Source organism: Frieseomelitta varia, unplaced genomic scaffold, assembly GCF_011392965.1.
Source record: "Frieseomelitta varia isolate USP_RPSP 00005682 unplaced genomic scaffold, Fvar_1.2 scaffold_192, whole genome shotgun sequence".
NCBI classification, from domain to species: Eukaryota; Metazoa; Arthropoda; class Insecta; order Hymenoptera; family Apidae; genus Frieseomelitta; species Frieseomelitta varia.
In genome coordinates this window covers 401,253-410,927 of record NW_025109661.1, presented here as the reverse complement: position 1 = coordinate 410,927, position 9,675 = coordinate 401,253, and the positions used below count along the sequence as shown (strand labels likewise).

The following is a 9,675-nucleotide window of genomic DNA, read 5'->3' as shown; positions in this document are numbered from 1 at the left end:
TGAGAAACTATTGCAAATTTGGGACAAAAAAGTATTTAACGTGCGTGGCACGTTATTCTAGCGCAAGAGGTTAACCACTTGTACTATCAACTGCGGACCATAACGAGTGACCAAACCGTACACAATAAAATTCGTCGCTCTCTTTTTGAATTCGTTGGTATGATATCACTGGATAGAAATTATTTAGAAGAAATAAATTTATTACTTGTTTTGCTTGAGTTATATTTAAATATACTAAAAAACTGAGAAACTATTGCAAATTTGACACAAACAGTGTCTCTACGTGTGTGGCACGTCATTCTAGCGCAAGAGGTTAAAAGGGTCAGTCGAATGAAAAGGGTTAGTGGAAACTTTACGCATCGGAGCTCTTATTTTCGAAAAAAAAAAAAAAAAAATGCCCTACTTTGCCCAGGCTCGCGTAGGATCGAGAGCGGGAGCAAGAAGAAAAAGAAGTACGCGTACGTAAACGTCTGCAATTTCGTAAGCTGGTTTTTATCGCTTCCGCGTCGCGCTATCGATGAATCGTTGGTTATCTAGACGTTACGCTAGACTAGACACACGAGCACGAGCGAAACCAAGCTAAAAAGAGAGTGTTTTCGACTGACTGTCGCTCGCGTCGTTCGTCGAATCGACGCGTGAAACAGCACAGTTTCGGACTCGATTTTCGACACTCACCTCCGTATCGTGGAAGAACTCGTACTTGAGGTAGTCCCGGCGAAAGACGAACTTTCGCGCGCGGCTCGAGGTGAACGCCCTGGTCTCCCTGTGCACCGCCAGAACGTCCTCGTGGTCCTCCAGCGCTCGCTCTGCAACGGTTCAAACCGAGTATTGTATTTTGAGAATCGGGGCGAGGGATTTAGGATTGATAAAGCGATGCTGCTTCCTCTCGAACAATACCAACCTATCCCCAACTCTGGCCACGTCTCCACGATCGACCAGTCGACACCGAGCGCGTGCCTCTTCGCTTTGAGGAGCTCGCAGAGGTCGACCGCGCGGAGGTCGTTCTCCACCGTCAGATCCAACGACGCGTGGTCGTCGTTGCCGCCGCCGTCGTCGTCGTCGTCGCAGTAGAAACGCAGTTTCTCCGTCTGTGCGCGGTTTCGACGCGGTGATCGAATGAAAAGAAGATGGCAAAGAAGAAAAATGGAGGGACGACGTGGAAAGTGTCGCAATGTCGTTGTTACCTGTTGGTCGCTGGGTTGGTTTTCCTCGACTCGCCGAGGGAGTCTCTTCAGCCTACCGGCCGGACGGTTGTTGGCGAACAGATTGCCAGAACCCTTGGGGCTGAGTCGTTGATAGTTGCGCGCGGACGGGGAACTGCCGAGGAACTGCGTGCTGTCGGTGTCTAGGCATGAGCACATCCTCGGCAGCCAATCTGTCGCGACGACAAGAGGAGAAAGAAAACGACGTGGGTAACAATGTCCGGGATTCTTTTGGCAACCTTCCTCCTCGGAACGGAGGAAGGAAGGAAGAAAGAAAGAAAGGAAGAATGCAACTTACCGCAAATGTTGGAACATCGTCGACGAACGAGAGAGAACCAAGCGACGGAGGAGCGCGGCCGATGGCAGGCGGATGAACGAGGTTCGAGCGGAGTGGCAGAGTCGAGCGTGTAGCTGGTTTGCTCGTTGTCCGACGTTTCGAGGACGGGCAAGCTGCTCTCGGACGCGGCGAAGACGCTGGTCGTGGCCACGATGTTGGTTAGCGGGAAATCGAGGTGATTGGGAAGCCGATGATTTGGAAATTGATCGACGACGACGAGGTTGGGAAGCGTGCTGGTCGGCAACGACGACGACGACGACGACGACGACGACGACGATAATTCAAAACGCGAGGATCGCTGGCAAAGAGGAGGAGCAACGGCGTGGCAAACGTGATGGTGATGTTGTCGGTGCTCCCCATGTGGAAACGTGGCATCGGCGAGGACCGCTGGTGCGTTCTCTATCATGTCGATGGTGCTGAAACAGACGAGGAAAGAGTCAGTCAGTCAGTCAGTCAGTCAGTCAGTCAGTCAGGTTCGGCGAACGAGGGGAAGCTAGAGAGCCGATTTCGGTTCGCGCAGAGAAAAAGGAGAAGATGAGAAAGGGGGGTAGAGGAGGAGAAGCGACTGGAGTTTCGCGCTCGATTACCGGGAAATGAAGCGACTGCGGGCGATAAGCGCGGTCGACGACGAAGCGGCCCCGAGGTCACCGCGTATACGTGGCGCGTTCGTTCTGATTCGCGTCGCGCGTCATCGTTCGCAGGCTGGCGTTACGTCACGATTCGTCGCGATATTCGAAAGAAAGATCGATTCGGTCTAGTTGCAAGGTTGTTGCACGAACAGGTTATGCAACGTTATGTGCGGATCGACGCGGCGATGATTGCGGCGCGGTACGAATCGGGGGCAGGGGAAATCGACAGAGCGCCGCGACCACGTCCGACGTGTCGAAATTCGACGGATTTCAAAGGGACGCGCGCGGATTTCGAGCCATCGGTAGCGCGAATGATCGAAGAAAGAGAGAAAGAAAGAGAGAAAGAGAGAGAGAGAGTGAGTACTCACGGTAGGAGATCGAAGAGGAAGGAAGAAGATGGAGATCTGGGACGAGCTTCCAAGTGTCCAAAGGCGATCGACCGATCGTCGAATCGGCCGAGGTCTACTTTGGGGGCTCTCTATTTTTCATCGGCCGTGCATTTTCGTACGGTTAGGTTACCGAGACGTTAGCCGGAGGCTAACGAGGGTCAACTCGACGCTCAATTGACGGTGCGTGTCTAAATTGGCGGTAACGCGCGCGCGGTATCGATCGGTATCGACGGTCGACGGCGAGTACCGCTCACCTATGCGACCTGTCCGCGACGAGACGAAGAAACGAGACAGAAAAAGAAAAAGAAAGAGAAAAAAAAAGAAAAGAGAGAGAGAGAGAGAGAGAGAGAGAGAGAGAGAGAGAGAGAGAGAGAGAGGAGGAGCGGTGGCCGGTCACGAGGGAAATTCCGTTGGCGTAACGCGCGCGCGCGCGCGCGCGCGAGAACTTTGGAGCAAACGTCTGCAGAGAATTCTGAACAGGTTGGCGATATACACGATCAAGCTGGCGATTAAAGCTGGCGGTTAATCTGGCGGCGAAGCTGTTAACGGCGGTTTGGTTAAATCGGTTGGTTTAAGGCTGACGCGCGAGTTACCTTCTTTCTCCGGCGATTGCTCGGTGCGATGCTCGAAACTTTCGCGTGGTGATTTTCGCGCGAGGTGCTGGTTCGAAGCGTATCGCGACGGACCGGAGCGCGGTGGCAAAGCGCGCGGTTCCCTCTCGACGAACGTAGGTGGTAAGAACGCGAGACGTAGAAAGATCGACGAGGAGGAGAGGACGAAGAGTCGGCGAAGAGAAGGCGAAGGATGACGAGGGAGGGGCGGGAGGGGGCTAGGGGGAGGAGGAGGACACACACGCGACGCGAGTCAGCTCCCGCAGTGACGCGACCGCAGTGTCGAAATCGCGAGAGCGAGCGCGCTCTCCGCGCGCGGCCTGATAAAGTCCGTGGAGCGATTCGTCGAAAAAATGCCCGGCGAAAGAAAAAAGAGAAAAACGCGAAAAGAGGCGTTCGCGATTCGAGCTATCGAGCAACTTACGTCACTCGGAAGATACTCGCCACTGGCCGCGCTTCGCGACCAGCTCGCCTTTTTTTTTTTTCTTTTTTTCTTTTTTTCTTTTTTTCTTTTTTCAACGCCCGCCGCCGTTATCGCTGTTCCCACGGTTTATCGCAACGGCGAATCGATTGTCGTCATGTCCAGTACCTCCCCCGTTACCGATCCAAGCCTCGATCTCTCTCTCTCTCTCTCTCTCTCTCATTTTCGTTTCGCGATGAACTGGCGAGCACAGCGTGGGTTCACCGTGAATGCGGCCTCCCCCTCCCACTCCCCCACCCCGTCGAGAGAAGAAGAAGAATCGACACGGGAAGATTACCGGAGAAACGGACAGACGCGAACGTACGATCGCGTACGAACTGACTGGATCGGGGAGAATCGGCCGCGAGCTCGACGGAACAAATTCGCGGCGATAACTAACTAACCGACCGACCGAACGACGGAACATCGGCGAACGAAACTCCGGACGCGGAATCGTCGCGGTCGTAGCCGTGGTCGCGATCACGATCGCGATCGCCCCGACCGTCCAGTCACCGACGACGAACGTGCTTCCTGTCACGCGTCATCCGCGCACTCCAACGTTGCCGACTTTTTTTTTTTTCTTCGGCGGTCGAAGCTCGACTTGACTCGAGTCGAGGAAAAAAAAAAAAAAAAAGTAAAAAAAGAGCAAGAAAGAGAAACGTAGTTGCGCAAAACAAAGGTCGCAAAGGACGAACGGACGATCCTCAGAGAGGACGGTGCAGCAGCAGCAGCAGCAGCAGCCGCAGCAGCCGCAGCGCGACGATCGACGTGGACGTTTTCGCGCGGGAATTCAAGACGTAAATAGCGAGAGGTCGACTTTGCTCTAAAATTATTCGACCGTTCTGTTGACGATTGGTTCGCCGCGCGGTCACGTAGTCGTCGCGACTAGAACGCGGCTAGAACGTCGTTCGTTGTTCCGTCGGTCGCTTCGTCTCTTCGCCTCTTTCCACTTTCCCAGCTCGAAAAATCTCGACGCCGGACGTTCGCGAGGCATTCGACATGACGTCCGAAGCGGAGACGTCCTACAGGAACCTGTGCTCCCTGGAAACTCTCAGATCCGGCGGCAAGGGATTCTTTCGTGATTTCAGCGAGAACGTGATCCAAGTGGCCGGCGAGCAGTGGATCGACAAGGTATTCGGCCGATTGACCAGCGACGAGGGCCGAGTCCGCGCCGTCTTCACCGACGTCAAGGTGAAGGACACGGTGCTGGAGACGTTGAACCGAACGGAGATTCTCTATCGTGGCAAAGACGCGAGCGTCTCGAGGTCGAAGAGGCTCGAGGGATTCGAGGCGGCAGCCGCCGGTCGACACCGCGACGCTCTCCTCCTCTTCGGTCAAGCGGTTCTTCGCGCTCCTCATCTAGGTTTCACTTCGTCTCTTTTTCTTCTCTTTTCCTTCCTTTTCCTCTTTTGTTCTTTCTTCTCGCGGGCAAATTCTTTCTTCTTCCATCGATCCTCACTTTCTTTCGTTTTCTTTTTCTTTTTCTTTAACTTTTTCTTTTTCTTTTTCTTTTTCTTTTTCTTTTTCTTTTTCTTTTTCTTTTTCTTTTTCTTTTCCTTTTCCTTTTTCTTTTTCTTCTTCTCGTTTTCTTTTTCTTTTTCTTTTTCTTTTTCTTTTCTCTTCTGCTTTCAGGGAAATGCGACACGGTCGATCGAGGATTCGGCTTGCCGCTCGCGCTACTGGGTAGAGCCGAAACATTCCTCGCCTTGAACCAGCACCAATTCGCGCTTCAAGATCTGAGCTTCGTCGAGGAGATGGACCGCCATCTTCCGAACGAGTTGAGGTGAGCCGCTGCATCCGGAAGGAGGTGAATCGCTCGAGTCGCGTGCGATAAAATGAAAGTGTGCAGTGCCAGTTTAATAAGAAATAAGTGGGCTTTCTCGTTTCTCTGAAAAAAAAGAAATATTCTTCTTTGCACAGATCGAAAGTATACGTATATACCTGAAATATAATGTTACGCGCTCGATCAAAATTCATACCAGAACCACCAACTTTGATTGACGCAGAAAATTTCCATCTTAAAGTAGAGAAAATAGAGAAATTTTTGTAATGCAACACACTTTCGATCTATGCGAAATTTTTTACAAGAAGAATATTCTTTTTCAAAAAAATGGCGTCCACATTCTTATTAACCATTTCCGCCGTCATTGAAGTGTACACACTGTACGAATCATTTTCCGACTCCGTTAATCCGTTTTGAAATAGAATCTTTTTCGAGTTTTCTACTAACATTTTGACAAGAACCTAGAATGTTTTTTTTAGACAAACTTTAATTTTTCAACAAAAATCTAACCTCAAATCTAGAGTTGTAGTTATAGGCGATCTTTTCCGAATTGCCCAATAGGTTAAGAAAGATTTTTCATTGCAATAATTTCTTATCGTCCAAATATTCCACCATGGAATCTTTTTTGAATTTCCTGGTAACATTTTGACAAGAACCTAGAATGTTCTTTTTAGACAAACTTTAATTTTTCAAGCAACAAAAATCTAACCTCAAATCTAGAGTTGTAGTTATAGGCGATCTTTTCCGAATTGCCCAATAGGTTAAGAAAGATTTTTCATTGCAATAATTTCTTATCGTCCAAATATTCCACCATGGAATCTTTTTTGAATTTCCTGGTAACATTTTGACAAGAACCTAGAATGTTCTTTTTAGACAAACTTTAATTTTTCAAGCAACAAAAATCTAACCTCAAATCTAGAGTTGTAGTTATAGGCGATCTTTTCCGAATTGCCCAATAGGTTAAGAAAGATTTTTCATTGCAATAATTTCTTATCGCACAAATATCCCACTATGGAATCTTTTTTGAATTTCCTGGTAACATTTTGACAAGAATCTAAAATGTTCTTTTTAGACAAACTTTAATTTTTCAAAAATCTAACCTCAAATCTAGAGTTATAGCTGTAGGCGATCTTTTCCGAATTGCCCAATAGATTAAGAAAGATTTTCATTGCAATAATTTCTTATCGCACAAATATTCCACCATGGAATCTTTTTTGAATTTCCTGGTAACATTTTGACAAGAATCTAAAATGTTCTTTTTAGACAAACTTTAATTTTTCAAAAATCTAACCTCAAATCTAGAGTTATAGCTGTAGGCGATCTTTTCCGAATTGCCCAATAGATTAAGAAAGATTTTCATTGCAATAATTTCTTATCGCACAAATATTCCACCATGGAATCTTTTTTGAATTTCCTGGTAACATTTTGACAAGAACCTAGAATATTCTTTTTAGACAAACTTTAATTTTTCAAGCAACAAAAATCTAACCTCAAATCTAGAGTTATAGCTATAGGCGATCTTTTCCGAATTGCCGATTAGGTTAAAAAAGATTTTTCAGTATTTCAGATTTTGCAATAATTTCTTATCGCATAAATATTCCACTATCGAGTCTTTTTTGAATTTCCTGGTAATATTTTGACAAACCTAAAATAATTTAAACAAACTTTAATTTTTCAAGTAACAAAAATCTAACCTCAAATCTAGAGTTGTAGTTATATGCGATCTTTTCCGAATTGCCCAATAGGCAATTAGGTTAAGAAAGATTTATCGCATAAATATTCCACTATGGAATCCTTTTTCAATTTCCTGGTAACATTTTGACAAGAACCTAGAATGTTCCTTTTAGACAAACTTTAATTTTTCAAGCAACAAAAATCTAACCTCAAATCTAGAGTTATAGCTATCGGCGATCTTTTCCGAATTAAGGTTAAGAAAGATTTCTCGTTGCAATAACTTTTTATCGTACAAATTCGAATAGAAAAAAATATAAAAGCTCGTCTCGGTGGCTAAAGCGTATTATATACATATTTTTAACGTGTGATTGCTCAAAAATACGCCAATAGATGCCGTCAATATATCCGGCGCTCCTAATGAAAGGGTTAATTAAACACAAAGTGTTCCTCCCATGTAAAAAGGAACGTCAAACGGGCGTTCCTCTGTTTCAGAACAATGTTCGCACGAATCAAGAAGCCGTGCGAGGCGTTCGTACGAGCCAACGAGAAGAGCCTGTTGCCTGTGAAACGATCGCCGGAAGGAACAGGTGAGTTTTTTCGCTTTTCTAATCGAAACCGAACTGACTCGAGTTCCTCGAGTCGAGTATGTTCGCAGCGGTGACTCGACTGGCCGGCGGCGCGAATCCGCGACTGCCGACCGCCTCGACCCTGCTGGACATCGAGGAGACGGAAAAAGCGGGCAAGCGGGTGATCGCGGCCAAGCCGATCGAACCGGGCGACACACTGGTGGTGGAGGAGCCGTTCGCGGCCACTCTGTTGCCGGAGTTCTTCGGCACTCACTGTCAACATTGTTTCTCGAGGTGAACAGACCACTAGACTGACCGAGTCATCGAGTACTCGAGTCATCGAGATGGACAGCGCGGTCGATCACTTTCTTCGTCGAGAGCGGCCGCGTCATCGTTTCAGGCTCGTTTCAGGTTCGTAGCTCCGGTCGGGTGCCCGGACTGCAGCAGCGTCGCGTTTTGCGGAAGAAGATGCAGGGACGTTGCGGTCGCCAGTTACCACAAGTACGAGTGCAAAATTCTCGCGCTACTGATAGGTACGTAAACGAATGAAGGTTTGCGACACTTGAACCAGCAGGGTCGTGTCGTGTGACCAGCGATTCGCATTACACGGAGTAATCGGTGGGCAACGAAACGATCGCTTCCGTCTCGTCGCTTTGCCAGGTTCCGGGATGAGCGTTTTGAGCATGCTCGCTTTGCGAATGACCACTCAGGCCGGGCCAGCCGGTTGCATGAGGATTCATCGCGCGTTAAATCGTTCGAGTTCCGTGGCTTCGAACGAGCAAGAACAACAGCAGCAACAGCAACAGCAACAGGTTGAGCGATCGTCGTCGCAGCCGAAACTCAGCAAGTCCGCGAAACGTCGTTTGAGAAGGAAGAAACTCGGCGATTCGAGGCATCGACTGCCGTCCAACGAGAGGGAATCGCCGCAACACGGAAACCAAGCGAGAGAGACCGAGGAGAAACTGGAAGGTGAAGACGACCCGTCTGTGACCGATTTGCGAGTGTACCGTCTCATCACGCACGAGAAACGCAGGACGGCGAGGGACTTTTTCGAGAGGTCGTTAATGGCGGCGTTTCTCCTCAAGTGTTTGCAGCGAGTCGGCTTTTTCGAGGGGGCGACGAAAGACGGAGGTAGGTAGATACACAATCTAGACGCGATCGAGAAAGGCGTTCACTTTGGTGAGTTTCAGAGGCGCCCAACGATCGAGAGATCGCGGTGGCAGCTCTGCTGCTGAGACACCTTCAGCTGTTGCAGTTCAACGCGCACGAGGTGTTCGAGACGCGACTCGGAAGGGAACATCAATTCCGCGGTAGTAGACCCGTCTACGTCGGGGTGGCCATCTACCCGACAGTTGCCCGCTTCAATCACGACTGCTATCCCGCGGTAACCAGGTATTCTACAATATCTATTTAACACATTGTTCACCGATGACCGGCAATACCAAGATTTAACTCCTTGCGCTGGCAACTGATTGCGGACTATAACGAGTGACCGAACCGTACAATAACTAGTCGCTTTCTTTTTGAACTCGTCAGTATATCACTGGATAGAAATTATTGAGAAGTAATAAATTAATTTTTTGTTTTACCCGAGTTATACTTAAATATACTTAAAACTGAGAAACTGTTGCAACTTTGGGACAAAAAATTCTCAATGTGCGTGGCACGTCATTCCAGCCCAAGAGGTTAACCACTTGTGCTGGCAGCTGATTGCGGACCGTAACGAGTGACCGAACCGTACAATAACTAGTCGCTTTCTTTTTGAACTCGCCGGTATATCACTGGATAGAAATTATGGAGAAGTAATAAATTTTTTGTTTTACCTGAGTTATACTTAAATATACTTAAAACTGAGAAAATATTGCAACTTTGAGACAAAAAATTCTCAACGTACGTAGCACGTCATTACAGCCCAAGAGGTTAACCACTTGTGCTGGTTGTTGATTGCGGACCGTAACGAGTGACCGAACCGTACAATAACTAGTCGCTTTCTTTTTGAACTCGCCGGTATATCACTGGATAGA

At 48.1% G+C, this 9,675-nt stretch overlaps 2 protein-coding genes across 6 annotated transcripts in view; one reads left to right on the top strand and one right to left on the bottom strand.

The window, feature by feature from the left end:
• The window catches only part of LOC122526790 (growth factor receptor-bound protein 14-like), a 25,108-nt gene extending 21,732 nt beyond the window's left edge, over positions 1 to 3,376 (bottom strand). For 2 of the 4 annotated variants that reach the window (XM_043650320.1, XM_043650321.1), the window contains exons 1-4: positions 1,501 to 2,067; positions 1,185 to 1,375; positions 902 to 1,088; positions 676 to 806 (exon numbers count right to left, since the gene is read on the bottom strand). In XM_043650320.1, coding sequence (XP_043506255.1) covers positions 676 to 806; positions 902 to 1,088; positions 1,185 to 1,375; positions 1,501 to 1,945 — 954 coding nt within the window. In that variant the 5' untranslated portion in view covers positions 1,946 to 2,067. Of the gene's footprint in view, positions 1 to 675; positions 807 to 901; positions 1,089 to 1,184; positions 1,376 to 1,500; positions 2,068 to 2,126; positions 2,224 to 3,150 lie in introns of those variants that run through there. The other 2 variants (XM_043650319.1, XM_043650322.1) reach the window with 2 other exon arrangements.
• Positions 3,377 to 3,410: 34 nt separating this feature from the next.
• LOC122526792 (SET and MYND domain-containing protein 4-like) overlaps positions 3,411 to 9,675 on the top strand; it is a 9,527-nt gene continuing 3,262 nt past the window's right edge. The window contains exons 1-7 of one of the 2 annotated variants that reach the window (XM_043650323.1): positions 3,411 to 4,991; positions 5,261 to 5,411; positions 7,578 to 7,672; positions 7,741 to 7,945; positions 8,063 to 8,184; positions 8,312 to 8,782; positions 8,842 to 9,043. In XM_043650323.1, coding sequence (XP_043506258.1) covers positions 4,628 to 4,991; positions 5,261 to 5,411; positions 7,578 to 7,672; positions 7,741 to 7,945; positions 8,063 to 8,184; positions 8,312 to 8,782; positions 8,842 to 9,043 — 1,610 coding nt within the window. In that variant the 5' untranslated portion in view covers positions 3,411 to 4,627. Of the gene's footprint in view, positions 4,992 to 5,260; positions 5,412 to 7,081; positions 7,673 to 7,740; positions 7,946 to 8,051; positions 8,185 to 8,311; positions 8,783 to 8,841; positions 9,044 to 9,675 lie in introns of those variants that run through there. The other variant, XM_043650324.1, reaches the window with a different exon arrangement.